General features: G+C 43.6%; 1 protein-coding gene across 7 annotated transcripts in view; it reads right to left on the reverse strand.

The window, feature by feature from the left end:
- Positions 1 to 24,858, reverse strand: part of MDGA1 (MAM domain containing glycosylphosphatidylinositol anchor 1) — a 435,025-nt gene that overhangs the window by 60,453 nt on the left and 349,714 nt on the right. For 2 of the 7 annotated variants that reach the window (XM_073628742.1, XM_073628746.1), the window contains 2 exons: positions 23,574 to 23,597; positions 290 to 442 (listed from right to left, as the gene is read on the reverse strand). In XM_073628742.1, coding sequence (XP_073484843.1) covers positions 290 to 442; positions 23,574 to 23,597 — 177 coding nt within the window. Of the gene's footprint in view, positions 1 to 289; positions 446 to 14,413; positions 14,578 to 23,573; positions 23,598 to 24,858 lie in introns of those variants that run through there. The other 5 variants (XM_073628740.1, XM_073628745.1, XM_073628747.1 and 2 more) reach the window with 4 other exon arrangements.

Below are 24,858 nucleotides of genomic sequence, written 5' to 3' on the forward strand. Positions count from 1 at the left end.
ACATTTTTTCAGAAAAGTTCTACCTTTTTATCATTAAAAAGCAATCCCTAAGTTCTAGCCAGTGACTTTGCCTAGGCTGAGATGTTACTTAGCAAATATACCTGATCACAGGTCCCCTTCAAATTAAAGTGACTAGAACACAGTGTTTGGCTTATATTGAAAATAAAATTAATATATTTTAAAGAGATTTAAATTTGCAGACACCTGTTCCATCCATACATTTCTGGATGGTTGGTGACCCTGATGGCAAGGGTAGCGATGACTGACCCAATATGGTGCATTGCCTTACCTTCCTCAGTGTCACTGTTGTCCATTTCTGGCCCCGTGTTCACCGTCCTTTTGGGATCTTTCGTCTTCAAACTCTCGCGGATCCAGTCAAAGGTGTCGTCTTTATCCTGCACAAACCCGCAAAGCTTTTCGTCATCGAAACTGCACGTGTTATCTGCTAAAATAGCAAAAGAGAGCGTGAGCTCCTGTGCTGGCCTTTCTCATGAGCTCTGCCCAGAATATGCAGCACATATAGCAAAACATCATTGAAGCCAAACCTCACAACTGTCCCGGCTTCCGCGGGACTGTCCCGGAAATTTCAGCAAAATCCCGATGTCCCACATATCCGGGCTTAGCCTTGCAGTCCAATGCCAGAGCAGGTTCTGGCACTTGGCTCCACTAATTTACCTGGAAGGGGTGCACTAGTGCTGGGCACCCAGAGCATACGCTCCCGCATCTCCTGCCGAGTCCAAGATACAGCGATTACCTGCTCTGCAAATCTTGCCAACAGCTGCCTGAGGAAAAAAGCTGAACTTTGGACACATAAATGTCAGCTTAAAGTGTTACTGAACCCCGGAGCCTGCATTCACTATATCGGGTTTCCCACAGTACACAGAACATGGAAATGCAATTATTTTAGTAAATATAAACTACTAAATGCCTTTTCTCATCAGCAGTATATAGCAGTCTTGTGACTTCTATCAGTGTCTGGTTAAAGCTTGTAGGAGGAGTTTTCATTATCCTCTGACTGTCCTATGATGCTGCAGGACCCCTGACCCTCTGTCTGGGCAGTGCTGATTGGCCCTGTGCTGATCACATGCACCCTCTCAAGAAAAAAACAAATTTTCTAGCAATACACATCAAACTGAGCATGGACAGAGTGCCCCCAAGGCTCTGTTCTATCAGGAGATGGATTGGGGACTGTGGAAGAAGGGGGGGGGATCACAGAAGACAGGATCAAACAGCCTTTTTACACAATGCAGAGGATTAACCCCTTAGGTTTCACAGTGAGTATAACAAGCATGCTTTACTGCACATACAGACTGATTTTACTGTTGTAGGTTTAGTAACACTTTAAATATATTCCTCAACAGCCACAAAGGATCTAAATCCATTCTGCAGGCACCAAATACCTTTACAAACCCAGATATTATCTTGTAAAAGTAACTGACGTCATTGCTGTGCCGTACATAGCTTGTGCAGAAAGCAGAGCGGTGGGAGGGGCCTAGTGACCCCACCCACTACAGTCTGCATGCAGAACAATTCAGGAGTAGGGCAAAGACAAGATCAGTCACCCTGCACAAGGAGAGAGAGAGCAGAGCTGTAGGAAAGGAGGGGGGGTGGGGTGGGGGCAGAAGACTCCACCTACTACAGGCTGCCTGCAGACATCTACAGAATAGGGGCGGAGACAAGACCAGTCACCCTGCACAAGGAAAGAAAGAAAAGATGTGGGAGGGGAACAGCAGGCTCCACCTACTACAGACTGCCTGTTGAAAACTACAGGAGTGGGCGGAGACAAGACCAGTCACCCTGCGCAAGGAGAGAGAGCAGAGCCGTGGGGGGGGGGGCCCAGTAGGCTCCACCTACTACAGGCTGCCTGTAGAAAACTACAGGAGGGGGCGGAGACAGATCAGCCACCCTGCCCAAGGAGAGAAAGCATAGCTGTGGGAGGGGCCCAGAAGGCTCCACCTACTATAGGCTGCCTGTAAAAAACTACCGGAGGGGGCGGAGACAAGACTAGTCACCCTGCACAAGAAGGGAGAGCAGAGTTGTGGGAGGGGCCAAGCAGGCTCCACCTACTACAGGCTGCCTATAGAAAACTACAGGAGGGGGCGGAGACAAGACCAGTCACCCAGCACAAGGAGAGACAGCATAGCTGTGGGAGGGGCCAAGCAGGCTTCACCTACTGCAGGCTGTCTGTAGAAAACTACAGGAGGGGGTGGAGACAAGACCAGTCCCCCTGCACAAGGAGAGAGAGCAGCAGTGAGTGGTCTTTATTACAGGAAGTCTCACACTGGATTACTGCACAGATCTGGAAGAAATACACAAAGCACATCGAGATTTCAGAATACACATATTTGATACAAAGTGTTAATTTGTAACATTACAAAAAAACCTATAAAAAAAAAAAAAAAAATGTATTGTGGAAAAAAAAAGCAGAATACACATGATGAATGGATTTAGACAATATTTGCTTATCCCAGAGTTCAGCTGTGGTATGTCGTGTAAAGAAGCGCTCCAGACCTATGGAAAGCATCCTTCAGGGCTTGTTCCAGTTTTTGGACACAATTAGACCTGCAGTCTTATTACCTTCATGGGGGGGGGGGCCCAACTACCCATGTGCAGCACCTGGCGGGAGACCACCCTAGATAATGGATGATTGAAAGAACCGAAATCCAATGAAAGGGGCGGGGCCAGGGACAGCCAGGCTGGAGAGGAAAGGGCTAGATGATGCCGAGTGTCCTCCAACCAGGAAATGAGGCGGACTGTATCTGACTTGCTGCAGCTTCCAATGCAGATAGTGAGAAGCTCGCAGTGTGCGGTGAAATCAGAGGAAGCCATTTCAGTCCAGGAGAGGAAGGCCGTATTTCTGCTCCCGCCCCCCCCCCCCCCCCATCCCAGCCATCTGGCAGACCTCGCTGCTGATTGTGTATGCCGGCAGCGTAGTCGTCAGCCGAAGCTCTCTCAGCGGACCGCTGGCTACGTCTGTATGGAAACAGATATTACTCACTCAATCTGTACGGAGGGCGGCATTGCAGCTTCTTACTGAACATCTCATTACCGGCGTTAGAAATGTCGGCTCGCTGCAACATCAGCGGGGAAAATCCCGGAAAAAGAAAAAAAAACATTCCAGAGAGAGCCGTTTTCTGTGCAAACCTAAAGAGGAAGATTCAGTGCTGCATCTGGAGTTACAGGTGTTGAGGGGCGGTAAAACCAGATGGTTGAGCTGCGTTTTTTGCCAACCTCACCCCCCCCCCCCTCCCACCGCCACCAGCTCCCTTTAAAGTGATTCTAAGTGCACACTGTTTAACCACTTCAGCTCCGGAAAGTTTACCCTCCCCCCCTTCATGACCAGGCCATTTTTTGGCATACGGCATTGCGTTAATTTAACTGACAATTGCGCGGTCGTGCAATACTCTACACAGACAAAATTTATGTCCTTTTTTTCCCCACAAATAGAGCTTTCTTTTGGTGGTATTTGATCACCTCTGCGGTTTTTATTTTTTGCGCTATAAACAAAAAAAGAGCGACAGTTTTGAAAAAAAAAAAAAACAATATTTTTTACTTTCTGCTATTCTTATTATTTATATTATTATACAGGATTTATAGGATTTATATAGCGCCAACAGTTTGCGCAGCGCTTAACAAAATGAAGGCAGACATTACAGTTACATTGTAAAAAGAAAAAAGAAAGAAACTGCGCTAGGGTGAAATTAAATAGTGTACCGAAACATAAACCGAGCTAATAAATATTGAATATTAAATATGAAATAGAGGGATGAAAGCAGCAATTCTTCCGCACAACAAAATACAGTGTCTAGAAATGAAGAATTAATAGAATCACGCTATACATTAGCATCAATAATAATATAAGCATGCACTAATCCATTAACAATAGTGATGTACCCTGTGTGTGTACCATAGGATGTGAACAGATTATCGAACAGTAACGTAACACCAAAGCAAAACAAAAGTGAAATAATAATAAATCAATATGTGGACCTCATCATAGGTGTGCGCAGCCTATTGCATTAGGGTGTGCACCTCAAAGCTCCAACACGTATGCATTTGACATATTTACCGGTCTCTTCCCCGCTCTCCATCCTGAAACAATGGGAGGAAGGGGGAGCAAGGGAGCACATGGGAGACCTGGGCAACAGAAGGAAGAGGAACAGGGAAATGAGGGGTGGCGGGGGTGGCATATATTAGTACCGATCCCCTATATTTTCCTCCTGTAGCAGCTGAATGTTGACAAAAGGGAGAGGAGAAGCCTACTTTCTGCTGCTGCATGAGGAAAATACAGATCGGTTCCACTAAATTCCACCCACGCCACCTCTCCTGTCCAGGTTCTGAGGGTCGGCAAGGAAGGGTTGTGGTTTACCTGTCACCTGCCCACCATTGACAGGTTGCCAACCCCAGGATTAGGGTGTGCCCAGGCACACCTGGCGCACCCCTTGCGCACGCCTATGGACCTCATACAGGTTGAGGACAGGATGACTGGAACTTTTATGGCGGTGACTTCGGCAGACACTTATTGCACCTAAAGACCAAGGGATCATCAGCTGGGAATGTTATGATGGGATCTGTGGTCAATTAACACCGTTTGGTGTTTGTGGATATCATATTACCACCAATGACTCCAGATTCTGGTTTCATTTGCTATGCTTCGGAGGGCATTTTCTATTCAGGCTTCCCTTGATCCTCTGTAGTGGGGGGATCATGGGTTTCTGGTAAGCGGCAACCCTCTATCATTGGTGGTGGACTGAGCACCAGTTTTTCTTCACATTACTGAAGATTTTTTTATTTCTTGGGTGGACTTTTTTCATTTTACTAATTAGCTCACGGGTGTTTGGTCATCCCAAGCTTTTGGACACTTTATCATACGATATTTATTTATATTACCACATATTGATTTATTATTATTTTACTTTTGTTTTGCTTTGGTGTTACGTCACTGTTTGATAATCTGTTCACATCCTATGGTACACGCACAAGGTACATCACTACTGTTAATGGATTAGTGCATGCTTATATTATTATTTATGCTAATGTTTAGCGTGATTCTATTAATTCTTCATTACAGTTACATTACAATTTGGTACAAGAGGAATCACAGGGCCCGGCTCGTTAGAGCTTACAATCTAAAAAGGACATCCAATAATAAAATGTAAAAAAAAAATCTAATTTCTTCATCAGTTTAGGTCAGTATGTATTCTCCAATATGTATTCTTCAATGGAACGCCATTGTTCTGGGACGATGTCATATGACGTCAGCCCAAAAAAACGGGCGTGATCTGTCACACGCTGCATCTACCAGACACAGTGGATGACCAATCACTACACCGGCCCACTGCCAGTGTCATGTGATCGCTGTGACCAAGCACAGCAGGTCACATGACAGTTGTAAACAATTCCACTCATTGTAGACAAGTGTTGTTGCTAGCTGTGATTGGTCACATCGATCACATGGTACAAACAGGGCCAGTCACAGTCCAGTCCGTACCACGTCATTAGCTGTGAACGATCACAGCTAATCACTACAATAGACAGCGTCCGCACTGTCATTCAGGAAAAGTCTTTACTTATAGCAGTGAAATTCACGGCTATAACCAAACCTAGTATTTAAAAAAAAAAAAAATACAGATCAACTCCCCAGAATGGTACAGTGTTATTATGGTAACGCTGTATTGCTCTGGTCACAGTAAGTAAAAAAAAAAAAAAAAATTTTTTTTAATTTAAAATAAAAAAAAAAAATAGAAAAAAAATAGAAAAAATAATTAAATTTTTTTCTTTTTTTCCATTCTTTTATTTTCTTTAACCACTTCAGCCCCGGAAGGATTTACCCCCCCCCCCTTCCTGACCAGAGCACTTTTTGCGATACGGCACTGCGATGTTTTAACTGACAATTGCGCGGTCGTGCGACGTTGCACCCAAACAAAATTGACGTCCTTTTTTTCCCCACAAATAGAGCTTTCTTTTGGTGGTACTTGATCGCCTCTGTGGTTTTTATTTTTTTGCGCTATAAACAAAAAAACAGCGACAATTTTGAGAAAAAAAACACAATATTCTGCACTTTTTGCTATAATAAACATCCCCATTTAAAAAAAAAAAAAAAAAAAAATCTATTTTTTTCTCAGTTTAGGCTGATATGTATTCCTCTACATATTTTTGGTAAAAAAAAAAAAAAATCGCAATAAGCTTATATTGATTAGTATGCGCAAAAGTTATAGCGTCTACAAAATAGGGGATAGATTTATAACATTTTTATTATTTTTTTTTTTTTACTAGTAATGGCGGCGATCTGTGATTTTTATCATGACTGCGACATTATGGCGGACACATCGGACACTTTTGACATATTTTTGGAGCCATTGGCATTAATACAGCGATCGGTGCTATAAAAATGCACTGATTACTGTAAAAATGTCACTGGCAGTGAAGGGATTAACACTAGGGGGCGATCAAGGGGTAAACTGTGTTCCCTTGGGATGTGATTCTAACTGAAGGGGGAGGGGACTAACTTAGAGGAAGTGACGGATCGTGGTTCCTAGCTAATAGGAACACACGATCTGTCACTCCTCTCAGAACAGAACACGGATTTGTGTGTTTACACGCACACACTTCCGTGTTCTGTCCCTCGTGCCCGCGATCACTCGTGGCCGGCGGTCATTGCAACCGTCGGCCACGAGCATCAGCACCCCTGCTGTGCAGCGGGCGCATGCGCCTGCTATCCCGACCCCGCAAGCCGACGTATAGCTACGACGGCTCTCGCAGGGGAGCCACCCTGCCGCAGTATGACTGCGGCGGCTGGTCGGGAAGCGGTTAAAGAAAAACAAAAAGTTACAAAAAATTACAACTTTAAAGAACGCACCATGCCTCTTACTAAATACCTTGGACTGTCTACTTTACAAAAAGGGGTCATTTGGGGGGGTATTTGGACTGTCCTGACATTTTCGGGACTCAAGAAATTAGATCAGTACATCAAGATTGATACATTTTCAGATATACGGTATCTCACAAAAGTGAGTACACCCCCCACATATTTGTAACTACTCTATTCTATCTTTTCATGTGACAGTTGAGACACTTTTGACACTTTTTTGGGACCATTGACATTTATACACCGACCAGAGCTATAAATAGCCACTGATTACTGTATAAATGTCACTGGCAGTGACATACCACCCACAGTATATATACAGTATCTCACAAAAGTAAGTACACCCCTCATCCCTTTTTTGTAAATATCTTTTCATGTGACAACACTGAAGAAATGACACTTTGCTACAATGTAAAGTAGTGAGTGTACAGCTTGTATAACAGTGTAAATTTGCTGTCCCCTCAAAATAACTCAACACACAGCCATTAATGTCTAAATCACTGGCAACAAAAGTGAGTACACCCCTAAGTGAAAATGTCCAAATTGGGCCCAATTAGCCATTTTCCCTCCCCGGTGTCATGTGACTCGTTAGTGTTACAAGGTCTCAGGTGTGAATGGGGAGCAGGTGTGTTAAATTTATGTTATCGCTCTCACTCTCTCATACTGGTCATTTCTTCAGTGTTGTCACATGAAAAGATAGAAGAAAATATTTACAAAAATGTGAGGGGTGTACTTACTTTTGTGAGATGCTGTATATCCCATAGTTTGTAGACTCTAAAACTTTCGTACAGATTAAATAATATACACTGGTTCAGGTTATTTTCACCAAATCAATGTAGAAGAATATATTTTGGCCTAAATTCATTAAGAAAGATAATTTATTTGCAAAAATTTATAAGGAAAAACTTATATTTTTTCTAGATTTTTGGCCTTTTTTTGCTTATAGCTAACCCCCCCCCCCCGAAAAAACAGTAGTGATCCAATACCACCAATAGAAAGCTTTATTTGTGTGAAAAAAATGATAAAAAATGTTATATGGGTACAGTGTTGTATGGCCGCGCAATTGTCATTCAAAGTGCGACAGCGCTGAAAATTGGCCTGGGCAGGAAGGGGGTAAAAGTGCCCGGCGGGCAAGTGGTTAAGCTGCAAAGGCAGCCAGATTATGGGTGTACATGTGCCATGAACATCCACAACCGTGGAAAAAAAAGATTTTCGCCTGTTGCATTTGGCGAGCAGTATCACCGCTGAATGTGACTTTTTGAAGCCAGTGGTGCCCCCCGATGTTACCATGACTAATGAACGTGGTTGCGGATGCGGGATTTACAGAGTTAAAACAGGTGCTGAGGAAGCAACATATCTCCTCTACACTGCCTGTCAAAGGCTTCTGAAAAATGATCCACTACGGATCACTTTTCAGTGGTGGGGCAATAATAGCTGTACATCTAAATGTAGCCTTGCTATATCTTGTGCTGATGAAATGATGAGCAAAACGGAGTTTCCATTTCCCTGAAATTGCAGCAAAAAGAAGATTTTGACATTTGGTGCTACTTCTTAGGCTGGGTTCACACTCTTTTGCGAATATAGAAAGAAAGGGATTCCCCTTGGGATAGGACTTTAACGGCACTTAGATAAGGTCACAGAACAATAGAATAGAAAAAGGTCAACATTTATTGAAAATACAAAGATAAAAACATAGATCATGGAGCGTACATACCAACCATAACTGATACTGCAAATAGTTGAAGTAGATGGTAAGTGAGATTGATCCTTCGTTCGACGCGTTTCGGAGTCTACAAGTGATACTCCTTCCTCAGGGGTAAATAGGATACAGAAACTAGTTGCAGCAGTCAGACGCTTGTAGCGCACTCCATGAAAATTAAAAACAGCATCGAAAGCAAAACAGTGGCCACCGGAAATCGCCATTGCCCTGGGTATATGCACAAGGGCAGGCCAGGAAGCAGGTGTCCTTCTTCCAATTTGTAAATAAGGAGACACTTGGGCCGATAGATGTTCGGCGTGTGTCTATCCTAGTGGTCTCCTGTGAACAGGTTGCATTTACTACACTATTGCAAATTGGATGCGGGGGTCCCCACATCCAATTCGCATGTCGGGGGACTGTGACCGGCTCTTAATGGAGCCGGTTCACACATCTCCGGTGCGGATTGCACAGGAGTCCTGTGCGCCTTCTGGTCCGTCTCAGGTCCGGATTCAGCCCAAAATTTGAACCAAAATCAGACCCAAAATTTGGACCAAAATCAGACCTGAAACGGTGAACGGGGACGCACCGGAACCCTGATGTGAGCCTCTCCGTACTGAGATATGCACCCAGCTTTACGCTGATACACATAGATTACTCAATTAGGATGACCTCTGTCCCTTTGAAATTTTGGCAAAATTTTGGCAAAGTATAATCTGTCAGACAAAACAGATTTTACTATGTCTGAGGCTCCAAAGATCTTCAACCCACGAGGTTTTCTCTTTGAAATGCCGTCTTTTGAGAAAGGACAGATGATAGAAGGTTCTTCTTCTTCTAATACAGCACATTAAGGTGGAGGCAGGTGACCAGTGTGCGGCCTCCACCGGGCTCGTTGGACGAGGAGAGCGTGCGGCTCTCTCTCCCTGCTGCGTCTGCATCTCAGCGCCACCTTCCTACGATCGTTCTGCCACTTAATCCTCTAACAAGCCAAGCCCGACCTCTCCTTTCCACTTCATTTAGCCCTAACAAGAATGCAAACAATGACCTTTTTACAGTCCCAATGCTAAGTCCCCACCGGAATTAAACGAGAAGAGCAGATCTACAAGTCACGCGCGATGTCATCCGGAGGTCGGCGCGCCAGCCCCAGCGTCCGTTTTCTCCAGTGAAAGGAACACTCCACCTTTCACCCTACTTTCCATAATCCTCCTTTTATGAGAGGTAGCAAAAAAAAAAAAACAAATGTTCTCAACAATCTGCTCATTTGTTAACATCTTTCACTTCTCGCAGGATTGGCTTTTTCTCGAGCTCAGTATTAAGTGTCGAAATGTATTTTCTGATAACTGTTGGGTCTGAGCATGTTTGGGGAAATGAACATGTCATGCCACCCTAGAAAAAGGATGGGGTGGGGGAGAAGAGTGGCCATGATGATGGTAGAAATCCTGCAGACACGACATGAGATGACTATGACTGCCGTTTGTGGTTGGACCATGCAATAAGGAGACATCTGTCAGGGACAGTCAAAAATAGTGGTAACCATATACACTATATTGTCAAAAGTATTGGGACACCTGCCTTTACACGCACATGAACTTTAATGTCATCCCAGTCTTAGTCCGTAGGGTTCAATATTGAGTTGTCCCACCCTTTGCAGCTAGAACAGCTTCAACTCTTCTGGGAAGGCCGTCCACAAGGTTTAGGAGTGGTCTCCAAACTGCAGCCCGGGGGCCAGATGAGGCCCGGTGCTTGACTTTATGTGGCCCTTGGGCACCAACAATGGGGTACCATTTCTTCCACTGACGGGGCACTAATCCCTTCTCTGATATCAACAATTGCTCCTATTCCTCCCACTAACACCAATGATGAAGCATTTTATACACCCATTGACGCCAAAGCATTTTCTATTCACACTGGTTACATTCCGGCCCCCAGAAGATCTGAAGGACAGTAAACTGGCCCTTTGTTTAGAAAGTTTGGAGACCCCTGGTCTATGGGAATGTTTGACCATTCTTCCAGAAGCGCATTTGTGAGGTCAGGCACTGATGTTGGATGAGAAGGCCTGGCTCGCAGTCTCCGCTTGAATTCATCCCAAAGGTGTTCTATCGGGTTGAGGTCAGGACTCTGTGCAGGCCAGTCAAGTTCCTCCATCCCAAGCTCGCTCATCCATGTCTTTATGGACCTTGCTTTGTGCACTGGTCCAAACCATTTGGTGAAGAGGGGGTTATGGTGTGGGTTTTTTTTTTTTAAGGGGTTGGGCTTGGCCCCTTAGTTCCAGTGAAGGGAACTCTTAAGGAATCAGCATACCAAGATATTTTGGACAACTTCATGCTCCCAACTTTGCGGATGGCCCCTTCCTGTTCCAATGACTGCGTACCAGTGCCCAAATAAAGATCCATAAAGACATTGGATGAGCGAGTTTGGAACTCATGCACTCCCATTGTTGGTTTCTCTCCCTTCCAGGTCTCATCTTACCTTCCCTTCACTTCATCCTACTCTATCCCATCTCAATCCTCATTTGTCCTTATTCTTTATTTTATAAAATATTATTGCTCCTCAACCCATCCCTTTATACTGACATCTTCCATTCTTCATTTAGACAAAACACCAGCACTTGGAATACCCTCTTAAGACCCCCTCCATCCTTCTCCATTTAGTCAAAACACCAGCCCTCAATATACCCTAATAAAACCCCCTCTGCTTTAGCTTTGGCTAAAACGCGTCAGCATTCTTCTGGGATTCTGTGGATGTACCAGTTTGCCTGTCTTTTACCAACTTAGGCCTCATGCACACTGATTGGAAAAAAAGCTAAGGAAAAATCCAAGGAAAGCTCCAAGCTCACTTACCGACCAGCCCGTGGACAACCAAATTAACCCGTCTAAGACCCCTTTCACACTGGGGCATTTTGCAGGCGCTTTTGCGCTAAAAAAATAGCGCCTGTAAAGCACCTGAAAAATGCCTCCCCTGCAGTTCCAGTGTGAAAGCCCGAGTGCTTTCACACCGGGGCGGTGCGCTTGCAGGACGTTAGAAAAAGTCCTGGAAGCAGCATCTTTGGGGCGTTTTTTATACACCGCTCCTCCACTGCCCCTGCCCATTGGAATGCATGGGCAGCGCTGCCAAACGCCTGCAAAGCGATTCGGAAGCGGCGCTAAACGGCGCTTTTAACCCCTTTTTAACACCTTCTAGGGGGTTAAAAGTGCCCCGCTCCCGTCCGAATAGCGGCGCCAAAGCACCGCTATAACAGCGGTAAAGGGCCGCCAAAACTAGCGGCACTTTACCGCTACTGTCCCCCACCGCCCCAGTGTGAAAGGACTATAACAGTATGTGTTAAAAACAGGGGTTTAGTCTGCACACATCTACAAATACATGCGTAAGCTACAGGCCGTACCAAGGCACCCTGGTATCTGTAGTCCTATCACTAACTTATGAAGGACTTATGAATGACTCCACAATGGAAGCACATGCATTCTGATGGATAGATGGAGGGCAGAGGGACTGAAGGGAGCCCACCCCTTCCTAAAGGTACAGGGGCACATAGCACAATGGCTGCAAAGGTGTCAGTGCGTTGCCTGATCAATATAACAATAATACAAAAAAGGACACTGAGCATCAAAAACACTAATGTTAGAGGCATTTGACTTTTTTTATTTGCGCACCAGAATGTAAATACAGCTGTGCCAAGAGTGCGTGCCCTGCGCGCTCCCGACACAGTTACCGGCAGCTAACGGAAAGCTTGGCTTTCTGATCATGTGACCACTATGACAGCCAATCATGGCGGTCGCATCATCATAGACCCTGCCCTGCCTTCCAGCATCTAAAACCCCTTAACCACTTCAGCCCCAGACTGATTTACGCCCTTCCTGACCAGAGCACTTTTTGCAATACGGCACTGCGTCGCTTTAACTGACAATTGCGCGGTCGTGCGACGTTGTTCCCAAACAAAATTGACGTCCTTTTTTTCCCCCCACAAATAGCGCCTTCTTTTGGTGTTGGTGGTATTTGATCATATCTGTGGTTTTTATTTTTTGCTCTATAAACAAAAAAAAATGCGACAATTTTGAAAATAAAGCAATATTTTTTACTTTTTTTGCTATAATAAATACCCCCCAAAAATATATAAAAAAACAAATTTCTTTCTCAGTTTAGGACGATACGTATTTTTCTACAGATTTTTGGTAAAAAACCCTGCAAAAAGCGTATATTGATTGGTTTGCGCAAAAGTTATAGCGTCTACAAAATTGGGGATAGATTTATGGCATTTTTATTATAATTTTTTTTTTTTTTATTAGTAATGGCGGTGATCAGCGATTTTTATTGTGACATTATGGCGGACACATTGGACACTTTTGACACCATTTTGGGACCATTGTCACTTATACAGCAATCAGTGCTATAAAAATGCACTGATTACTGTGTAAATGACACTGGCAGGGAAGGGGTTAAACACTAGGGGGCGATCAAGGGGTTAAGTGTGTCCTAGGGAGTGATTCTAACTGTGGGGGGGATGGGATACCACTGACAATTATACAGTGATCAGTGCTATAAAAATGCACTGATTACTGTGCAAATGACATTGGCAGGGAAGGGGTTAAACACTAGGGGGCCATCAAGGGGTTAAGTGTGTCCTAGGGAGGTATTCTAACTGTAGGGGGGATGGGCTACCACTGACATGACAGCGATCATTGCTCCCGATGAGAGGGAGCAGTAGATCTCTGACATGTCACTAGGCAGAATGGGGAAATGCCTTGTTCACATAGGCATCTCCCTGTTCTCCCTCTCCGTGACACGATCGCGGGCCCCCGGTGGACACGGAGTACGAGCCCACAATGCCGCGATTTAAAGGGGACGTACCTGTACGCCCATTTGCCAAGCCGTACCATTGTGCCCACATACATTGTTATGCGCTGGTCGGCTACTGGGTTAAGCAAAAGCAAATAAAGATGGCCAGAGTCCTTGTTAAAGCTATTTCCGTTAGAGCTACCACTGGCACTTCCACCCAAAGGAAAACAGCACACATTTACTAGGACCCTGGGGCATAGGTCTGTACTCACAATGTCACAGCATGCCTCCTTCCAGTATCCACCGGACACTCTTCAGTCAGGAAGAGGTTAATGCTCACAATGCCATAGGATAGCCAGACCCTTTCCAACTTTCCACCAGGCACTCTTCAGTGAGCTCTCCAGAACAGGTTCTTAGGTGAAAATCCCTTGAATGGCTTCAGAAAAGATTTTTAAATGTAGGCCCCCCAGCTATGCCACAGCTGGGACCTCCATGAACATGCACCAAACTCCAGCAGTTTGCCCAGAGGGGCAGAGACAGGACTATCTCTCTTCCTGGCTGTTCCAGGCCTTAGACTATTTATGTGCTCCTCAGCCACCTACTGGGCACACATCCCCAGGGAGCTGCTAAAGTCCCATAAATATTCAGACTGCTTATTTGACTTTCCAGCCCACTATGATTTTAGAATCCTCTAGAATACAGGGGGAAACATTCAAACCTTCAGCCTGTGAAACACAGAACAGCCCAAAGCAATCAACAGCTGCTCCGCTGTTACAGAGGAGCCAAATGAACTAAAATTTGCCTAACATCCTAGCAACATAACTAGGAGAGTGTTACATCCATAATCTCCTTCAATGTAGAATCTGAAGTCAACTACTTCCTTCTCATTCTCATCAATCTGTCCTGGCCTGGTCTTTGACGCTGTTGACCACTCCTTTCTGGGGTATAAAAGCTTTCACATTTCATTGGTTCTTCCTAGCTTTATGGATGTCCTTCAGTGTCCTTTATTCTCACACTTTTTTGTTTCCTCACCTTATAATTGTTGGTTTCTCCAGGTCCTGTTCTTGGAACCCTACTCTTTCCCAACTATAGTTATTGTCTTCAATAGATGATGAGATCAGTTGGCCTTCAGAATCTCCTCTGTAGATTTTTCTCAAATGTATCTTTATTTTAGTTTTCTGATCTCAGTTCTTGAGTTTTCTGTCCGTCTGGTGCCTCTGCTTTCATGTCCACTCATTTCCTTAAATTCAATATGAATAAAACATATCTTGTCATTTTTCCACCATCTTGCTCTTCTCCCACTCCTGAAATTATAATTAGAGTTGGCAATACCCAAACACCACCAGTCCCTAAGCCTTTCTCCTAGGGGATTTACTTGATTCTGCTCTGTCATCTAAACGTCACATTCAATCCCTAACCACCCGCTGTCATCTCCATTTGTGTAAGATGTCCTGCATCCATCCCTTCAACATGCTTGATACAGCTAAAATGCTAGTGCATACCCAATTATGCATCATCATATTGTAATTCTCTCCTTTGTGAGCTGCCAACAAATGTACTGGCATCACTCCATCCCATCCTTATAACAGAATTCTAGACATACATAACAGGATAAAAATTAAACAATATAATTTTCCAGCAAAACTAGCTTTTGCTGGAATATTCAACTTCAATCCAAAGCTTTCCCCTGCAGTACTTTTTTCTGCCAATAGATGGCCAGCTTCATTCAACCCACTTTCCCTAAGCCCAGGTCATCCTGGACCTGCCCCCAGCATATGAATAAGGGTAACATCACTATGTTGGGTTCATCTCTCTGTCACTCTGCCTTCTGCTCCTGTGAGCATGATTCTTGTAATAACATGAGGTGCTTGGCTCCTTGTACTACTTCTCACACTGTTAGGACCCGAGTCTGAACCTATGACCTCTGCTGTGTCTGGTAGTGTCTTTTCTTGCTGAGCTATCTTGAATGCCGGACAGCTCCCTGGACAATTCCGTGAATGATCTTGACTTGAACCTTGTTTCTCTTGAACCTTGAACCCTTTGCTTCTCTCACGAACTTCCTAGCCATGCCTTTGCACTTCCTGTTTGCCAGATTATTGTGCACTCTGCAGCCAATATCTCACTCTTGTCACTCCTGCTGCCATGTATATCTTTGCTGCGACGCTTTACTGACCCTTGGCTTGTTCCTCGACTATGCTTCTGCCTAATCCCAACCTGAAACCATTGGTTACCAACCTTTGGCTTGTTTACGGAATACGCTTCTGCTTAAACCCACCCTGCAACTAATTGTTACCAACCTTTGGCTTTTTTACTAACTACGCTTCTGCTTGATCCCAACCTGCTATACCTTCTACTGGACTTCGGTTTGCTCACCTCCTGGTGGGGGCGATCCTGTCGGACTGCAACCTGGTACTAACACACAGCAAAACTCATCTCCACCATTAGGAGCTCTGGTGAACACCGGTTAGTGCTTAGGCCGCAAAGCTCAGGTGAGTCTGCATCATTCTCTAGGGTAACCTTCCTGTGTACTTATCCTGCTGGTTGGTGGGAGCCTCTCTACTGAAGAAACCCACGTCACAAGTGAGTGAAATGTGTCGGTGTGTGCGCCTACACATGCCCTCTGCTGATAGCCAACCTGGGCTTTTCATCACTCTTTAGCCCTCATCCTATCTCCGCAAACTGGAAATCCACAAACAACTGAAAACTGGAAGTAAACGGCCATGTGGCCCCATGCTGGTTTTGAGTGGATAACATCCTGTGCGTTTCACCAGGACTAGGAATACAGAGATTCGCATCCTGCACACCTGCGGACCCCTGCAAAAGGACTCTGGATTCACCACCTTGTCGCTGCAATTGAGGACCAAGCTAATATCGTCTAAACAGTGAGTCTCTTTTCAACTGGTATATCCAGTAAGCGATGACAGCCTGAACATTTTTTGAGGCTCTGGGATTTGACTCAACTGACTATATTTTCCTATCCAACTTATATGCGGTGCTATCTTTAATGTTTCATGGAAACATGGTGCTGAATGACTAACAGGCTTACTGTGGATCTATTGTTTCTCCTTGACTCAAGTCGCATGCTTACACCACAGCGTACTGCATTTTACTATTTTACTATCTCTATGATTGACAGTGCTATACCCAGAAATCAAACCTGCCTTGTTCATTAGCAGGGATATTTTCCAGCCAGAATTGCATTATTTGTCTGTGATGACCAATGCTTTTTTCAACACTGTAAAGACTTAATGCAGCAGCTTTATAGGCATATAGGGAGTCTGGAGGTCCATGGTTAAGCACAATACGGATACCGACTTGTGCTACCAAGGTTTCCTGGAACTCACCTCGCCTAACACATGTAAGCATTACATATTAAGTCACACTTAATAACTTGAGATGATTGACACGTGTGGATGACCGGGATATGGCTGAGCTCATGGGCATGCGTTTTCAAGTGACAACGTTGTCAGTTTTTACCATGCGCAATTTCCTATTGTTTATGCTTTCCTTTCAATGATAAATATTTTTTCTACTAATTGTTCTAATAAAGTTATTTCAGGTTAAACCACAGTTTGTTCCTTTTCCTTCATTGAAGGCAAGGACACCTTGGGTCCTACTCCCACTCCTCTTTTATTTGGACTACTTCTCCTGTTTTGATAAGGAACACCACCATATTAGGTGAGCCGGTAACCTGTTACCTGAATTGACCAATGATACTGGTCATTAGGAGCCCGCCAATTGCGTTTTTTATTATGATTTGACTGCTATAGCTACTGGTCTCCAAGCCTGACCGTGACATCTCCACTTTGGTCACTTCCTCTTGCTAATGCATCTGGAACCTCTCATGTGCCTTCTGGAACTCCTGTCCACTTGCCATTTCCCAACCCTTAAAACCTTCAAGCGTACCCTTATAACTTATCTCTTCTGATCAGCATACAATCTGAGCTCCCCAATCTCTGATCCGTTGTTTCTTCCACATCTGACATAGCTCACGCTGTCAAAACCTATACAACGTACTCCCTTCCCTTCCCTCTTTTTTGACCCTTCATGTAGGTCCATATGGGCAGGACCCTCTCTCATGTTTTCCTTGTTACTGTTACATTTCTCTACAGAGCAGGATGTACCTCTGGAACATTTATGTACAGCACTACAGCATATGATGTTGCTATATACACTTATAAATATTACCTTCACACCTACTTTATGGTCAAAAGTATGTGAACCCCCTCCAGATATTTGAGTTCAAGTGTTTCCAATGAAGGGCCCTGGTAATGCTACAGCATACAAAAACATTGGACAATTGGTGGACAATTGTGTGCTTCCAAGTTGTGGTAACAGTTTGATGAAGACCCTTTTCAGTTCCTGCATGACTGTGCCCCTGTGTACAAAGCCAGCTCCATAAAGACATGCATGATGGGTTTGGTGTGGAGGACCTTAAGTGGCCTTAAGAACTCTAACCTCAACCCTACCGAGAACCTCTGAGGTGAATTGGAACATTGATGGTGAACAAGGTCTTCTCACCCAGCATCAGTACCTGACCTCACAAATGGGCACACATTCCAACAGACAACCTCAGAAGACATTGTAGACAATTATGCTCTTTCAACCTTGTGGTAACAGTTTGGTGAAGACCCTTTTCTATTTCACCATGACTGTGCCTCTGTGTACAAAGCCAGCTCCATAAAGACATGGTTTGACTAGTTTGGTGTGGAGGAACTTGAGAGTCCTGACCTCAACCCTACTTAACACCTTTGGATTGAATTAGAATGCCAATTTTGGTCAGTACTTGACCTCACAGATGGACACAAATTCCCACAGACACTCTCCAAAATCCTGTGGAAAGCCTTCCCAGAAGAGTGGAGAAGGTTCTAGACACAAAGGGGGACCAACTGCATCTTAATGGCCATGGAAAAAAAGAACAACTTCATATTACTGGTCACGGAGAAGGTGGGGGCAACTCCATATTAATGGCAATGGCATTGGAATGGAATGGAATGACCAATTAACTCATATAGGAGTGATGATCAGGTTTCCATGGATTTTTGACCATATCGTGTAACAGTTGCTATTTACGTATGATTCATCAGTTGCTTTAAAATGATTCATTGTTATGCTAGTTTTACTAAACCAGCTCCATAAAGACATTGTTTGACCAGTTTGGTGTGGAGTAACTTGAGTGTCCTCCATAGAGCCCTGATCTCAACCCTACTCACAAGTGTTCTTTTGGCTAACTTAGTGTAATCTCCCACAAACATGATACAAAATCTTGCGGAAAGCCTTCCCAGAGGGGTGAAGGCCGATATAGCTGCAATGGAAGGTCCAACTCCATATTACCGGCCATTGCATTGCAATGGAATGTCCAAAAAGCTCATATAGGTGTGATGATCAGTTGTCTACAAAACTTTTCCACATAATGTAAAGTATGGATTTTAACTCTAAAGATCTGCCTAGCATTGCCTTTTAGCTTCATTTACCCTGGTGTATGTCTCTGGGGCCCCCTTCCATGCCTCTGTGCAGTAATTAATGTCATCGGGCATAGCTGTGCCATTTGATACAGAGAAAAATCTACCATTACAGAGCAACAGACTGTGCTGCTTTTGTGTCAAGATTAAAAATAGATGAAAGACGGAAAGTGTGAAATATTTAGAATTTATGGATCAAATAGAAAATGTACATTTCAGAAAAGGTGTTTTCTTCCCACATATCCCCCAAGACACCATAAAATCAATAATGTGATTTACTATTAAATGGCAGCATTTCTGCTCATCACCCGTACACGGCTCCTGACATTTCACCGATATATAATTAGTCCTGGCATGTGCACAAGTTACTTTTCAATGTTTCTCACCACTCATTGTATTAAAAAGCATCGTTGTAAATTGTTCAGCCTCGTTTCCCTTCAAATAATCTCAAAACCCAACCTGCTTTGCAATACGATAAAAAAAAAAAATTAAATAACACAGGCCAAATCATACAGCAGGTTCATTGTTATGTGCATTAACCCATAGGGCTCAATCACAATCCACCTTGTACCGGTTTGGCATCCGCAGTAAGTTCTTATTGGATGCTATAGGCTACTGCAGTTGAGAAGAAATATATTTCTTATGCTTGAATATCTTTGGAATTATGGTTGTTATATTTGCAAAGAGGCTGGCTTCTGTCCTGCCATCTCCCAAACCACTGGTGCTTTAATATGATTGAAGATCTTAGACCAAGACTAAGTATGACCTATCAATCAAGGTTTGCCTTTAAATTCAGCTCCTTGCCCGACTGCGCTTTTCCGAAGGAGCAGCGATTTAGATGCAGGTCTAAACCTAGCCTGAGAGTTATGCCCCGTACACACGATCAGATTTTCCGACAACAAATGTTGGATGTGAGCTTGTTGGCGAAAAAGTCCGACCGAGTGTATGCTCCATCGAACATTTGTTGTTAGACTTTCTGCCAACAAATGTTTGTTGTCGGACTTTCCGATCACGTGTACACAAGTCCGTCGGACAAAAGCCCACGCATGCTCGGAATCAAGTACTTGTAAAACTAGCGTTCGTAATGGAGACACCACGTACGTCTTGTACGTCACTACGTTCGTAATTCTTGGCCAACATTTGTGTGACCGTGTGTATGCAAGACAAGTTGGAGCCAACACCCTTCGTACAAAAATCCACGGTTTTGTTGTCGGAAAGTCCGATCGTGTGTACGGGGCATAACTGTAAGAGTATTAAACAAAGAGCCCTGTACTTGCTTAGAATACTTTTATCTACAAAAACATTTGGGTACAATAGATACAATAACGAAAAGAAATGGCAGTGGATGTAGGTGATGGCAGTTAATACACTAGATACAATATGGAAGGAAGATGGCAGTGGATGGAGGTGATTGCCGTTGGGTACTCTAGATACAATATGGAAGTATGATGGCAGTGGATGACGCACATGGTAGTTGAGTACACTAATACAATAAAGAAGGGAGATGGCAGTGGATGGAGGGGATGGCAGTTGGGTATAATAGATACAACATGGAAGGGAGATGGCAGTGGATGGAGGTAATGGTATTTGGGTACTCTAGATACAATAGGTAAGGGAAATGCCAGTGGATGGAAGTAATGGCAGTTGGGTAAACTAGATACAGTTCATAAGAGAGATGGCAGTGGATGGAGGTGATGGCGGTTGGGTACACTAAATACAGTTCTGATGGGAGATGGTAGTGTATGGAGGTGATGGCGGTTGGGTACTGTAGAGACAATAAGGAAGAGAATTGTCTTTAGAAGAAGGTGATGGCATTTGGGTACTCTAGATACAATAGGTAAGGGAAATGGCAGTGGATGGAGGTGATGGTAGTTGGGTAAACTGCATACAGTTCTTAAAGAAAAAAAAAAACATTTTGTGTGTAGCAGCCTCCCCAGCACCCCCTAATACTTACCTGAGCCCCATCTCTCTCCAGCGATGTCCACAAGTGTCTTAGCCATCTGGGACTCTCCTCCTGAATGGCTGAGACACAGCAGCGGCGCCATTTGCTCCCGCTGCTGTTACTCAAAGTCAATTAGCCAATCAGAAAAGAGAGGGGGCAGGGGCGGGGCTCCATGTCTGAATGGACACAAAGAGCCGTGACTCGGCTCGGGTGCCCCCCATAGCAAGCTGCTCGCTGTGGGGGCACTCGACAGGAGGGTGGGGCCAGGAGCAGCGAAGAGGCACCCGAGAAGAGAAGGATCCAGGCTGCTCTGTGCAAAACCAACTGCACAGAACAGGTAAATATAAAATGTTTGCTTTTTTTTTTTTTTAAACAAGACTTTAAATCACTTTAAGGAAGATGGCAGTGGATAGAGGTGATGGCAGTTGGGTACTCTAGATACAATAAGGAAGTGAATTGTCATTAGATGAAAGTGATGGCATTTGGGTACTCTAGATACTATAGGTAAGGGAAATGAAAGTGGATTGAGGTGATGACGGTCGGGTACACTAGATACAGTTCAGATGGGAGATTGTAGTGGATGAAGGTGATGGCAGTTGGGTACACTAGATACAGTTCGGATGGGAGATGGTAGTGGATGGAGGCGATAGCGGTTGGGTACACTAGATACAGTTCAGATGGTAGTGGATGGAGGTGATGGCAGTTGGGTACACTAGATACAGTTCATATGGGAGATGGTAGTGGATGGAGGGGATGGCGGTTGGGTACACTAGATACAGTTCATATGGGAGATGGTAGTGGATGGAGGGGATGGCGGTTGGGTACACTAGATACAGTTTGGATGGGGGATGGTAGTGGATGGAGGTGATAGCGGTTGGGTACACTAGATACAGTTCATATGGGAGATGGTAGTGGATGGAGGGGATGGCGGTTGGGTACACTAGATACAGTTCGGATGGGACATGGTAGTGGATGAAGGTGATGGCAGTTGGGTACACTAGATACAGCTCATATGGGAGATGGTAGTGGATGGAGGGGATGGTGGTTGGGTACACTAGATACAGTTCGGATGGGAGATGGTAGTGGATGGAGGTAATGACGGTTGGGTACACTAGATACAGTTCATATGGGAGATTGTAGTGGATGGAGGGGATGGCAGTTGGGTACACTAGATACAGTTCGGATGGGAGATGGTAGTGGATGGAGGGGATGGCGATTGGGTACACTAGATACAGTTCAGATGGGAGATGGTATTGGATAAAGGTGATGGCAGTTGGGTACACTAGATACAGTTCATATGGGAGATGGTAGTGGATGGAGGGGATGGCGGTTGGGTACACTAGATACAGTTCGGATGGGAGATAGTAGTGGATGGAGGTGATGGTGGTTGAATACACTGGATACACTTCAGATAGCAGATGGCAGTGGATGGAGGTGATGGCGGTTGGGTACACTAAATACAGTTTAGATGGGAGATGTTAGTGGATGGAGGTGATGGCAGTTGGGTACACTAGATACAGTTCATATGGGAGATGGTAGTGGATGGAGGTGATGGCGGTTGGGTACACTAGATACAGTTTAGATGGGAGATGGTAGTGGATGGAGGGTTTGGCAGTTGGGTACATTAAATACAGTTCAGATGGGAGATGGTAGTGGATGAAGGTGATGGCAGTTGGGTACACTAGATACAGTTCGGATGGGAGATGGTAGTGGATGGAGGTGATGGCGTTTGGATACACTAGATACAGTTCGGATGGGAGATGGTAGTGGATGGAGGTGATGGCGTTTGGATACACTAGATACAGTTCGGATGGGAGATGGTAGTGGATGGAGGTGATGGCAGTTGGACACTGTAGATACAATAAGGAAGGGAAATATCAGTAGCTAAAAGTGATGTCAGTTGGGTACACTAGATACAACAGGTAAAGGAAATGGCAGGGGATGGCAGTGCATGGCAGTTGGGTAAACTAGATACAGTACATGAGGGAGATGGCAGTGGATAGAGGTGATGGCAGTTGGGTACTCTAGATACAATATGGAAAGGGAGATGGTAGTGGATGAAGGTGATGGTGGTTGGGTACACCAGATACAATAGGGAAGGGAAATGTCAGTACATGGAGGAGATGACAGTAAGATACAATAGGAAAGGTTCACACCAGTCGACGAAGCTGATGGTAGTTGGGTACACTAGATACAGTTTGGAAGGGAAGGGAGAAGGTAGTAGACGGAGGTGATAGTTATTGAGTACTCTAGATACAGTAAGGTCTCGTTCACACCATACATGCAGAAAAACTGATGGAAAAAAACGTGTAGATTTCACTTGTGGTGACATCAGTTTTCATATGCGTTTTGGTGAGTTTTATACAGGTTGCAGATTCCTGTGCAGAAAAAATCAGCACATGATACTAGTGTGGTGTGAACACAGGGCACATAGAGAACAATCGTTTTCTTTGTGCCCTTGCAGAACACTGCAGAAAAACTCACATCTCTGCACTCTGGTGTGGACGAGGCCTAAGGAAGGAAGATGGCAACGCATGGAAGAAATGACAGTTGTTCAAACTAGATACAATAGAGTACAGAGATGATAATGGGGGGACACGATGACAGTTGGGTATGTTGAATACAATATGGAAGGGAGATGGAGGCGAATGGAGGTGACGGCACTAACTACAAGTAATAGTAAAACCGATGACAGTAGACAGAGAATGGAATACGGATGGCAGCGGATGAAGGTATTGAGGTGATGGATGGCTGTTGGGTCTCTATAAATTTATAGGAATGGAGATGACAGTGACCGGAGGTGATGGTTGGAGACACGGGCGCAATACTCACCGGTTGGGTTTGGGTAATTGATCGCTGGAAGAGAATTTGATATATGATTTAGTATTTGTTTTAAGTTATAGAACTAAAGAAAAAAATAAAAAAAGAAGATGTTGACAGTAAAATAATAATCATGATAATATTAGAGAATAATTTATGTAGAACGTGTTTCGTATCAGATAATTGTTTTTAAAATAACGAAGATTTTACGTTGCAGACAGAAATAAAACATCTTAATATTTATTTATGACTTGTTTGTATTGCAGAGATATACTACTATATTACATTTGTAGAGTGTGTATCCCATCCAGCACTTTGTCCAATCTCTACCCCATACAACCCCCACCCATGTATGTACCATGCCAAATCCATCTGAGGTGTCAAAGTACCAGTCTACCGGGGCGCTGTCTGGAGGTACTAGACATGTGCAATTCGTTTAGTTACGAATTTGTTTTTCAACAAATTTTGACAAATTCATTAATTCCGAAATTTCAGAATTCCTGAAATTTCGAACTTCTGATTTTCTGAATTTCCACATTTTCGAAAATTCCTAATTTTGGAATTTTGGAAATGTGTAAATTCGAAATTTCAGAAACTGAAACATTTTGGAAATTCGAATTTCGGAAATTGGAAATTCTGAAATTTTGGAAATTGGAAAATTTCAGAAATTCTAAAATTCTAAAATTCAAAATTAGGAAATTTGAACATTGGAAATTTCATAAATTTAAAAATTTGGAAATTTCAAAATCCCAAAATAAGAATGAAAAATAGAAAATTTAAAAGAATGAAAATCTGAAAATTTTGAAAGCCCAAAAATCTGAAATAATAACTAATAATAAATATTAAATTATAGGTATTGGAATTTTCTTTCAAATTTGGCTGTTTGTGAACATAACAAATACAAATTTATCCGAAGTTACAAATTATCTGAAATAACGAATGCCATATCTAAACGAATGGAACGTAATGATCTAATAACAATCTAATAGTAACAAATAATTAATAATAATAATAAACCCTTTTTATTATTATTATTTATTATTAATTTGTTCCATTCCATTCGTTATTTCGGATAATTTGTAAATTCAGATAAATCTGTATTCGTTACATTCACAAACAGCCCAATTTGAAAGGAAACTCCATGTGCACTGACAAAAATTTTTTTGTTTATCGTTTCATTAGTTTTTTTGCTTTTTTCAGAAATTCTAAAATTCGGAATTTGGAAATTCAGAAATCTGAAAATTCGGATTTTCACATTTCTAAATTTTGAATTTTCGGATTTTCGAATTTTTGAATT

The sequence above is a fragment of the Aquarana catesbeiana genome, linkage group LG04 (genome assembly GCF_042186555.1).
Source record: "Aquarana catesbeiana isolate 2022-GZ linkage group LG04, ASM4218655v1, whole genome shotgun sequence".
Classification (NCBI taxonomy): domain Eukaryota; kingdom Metazoa; phylum Chordata; class Amphibia; order Anura; family Ranidae; genus Aquarana; species Aquarana catesbeiana.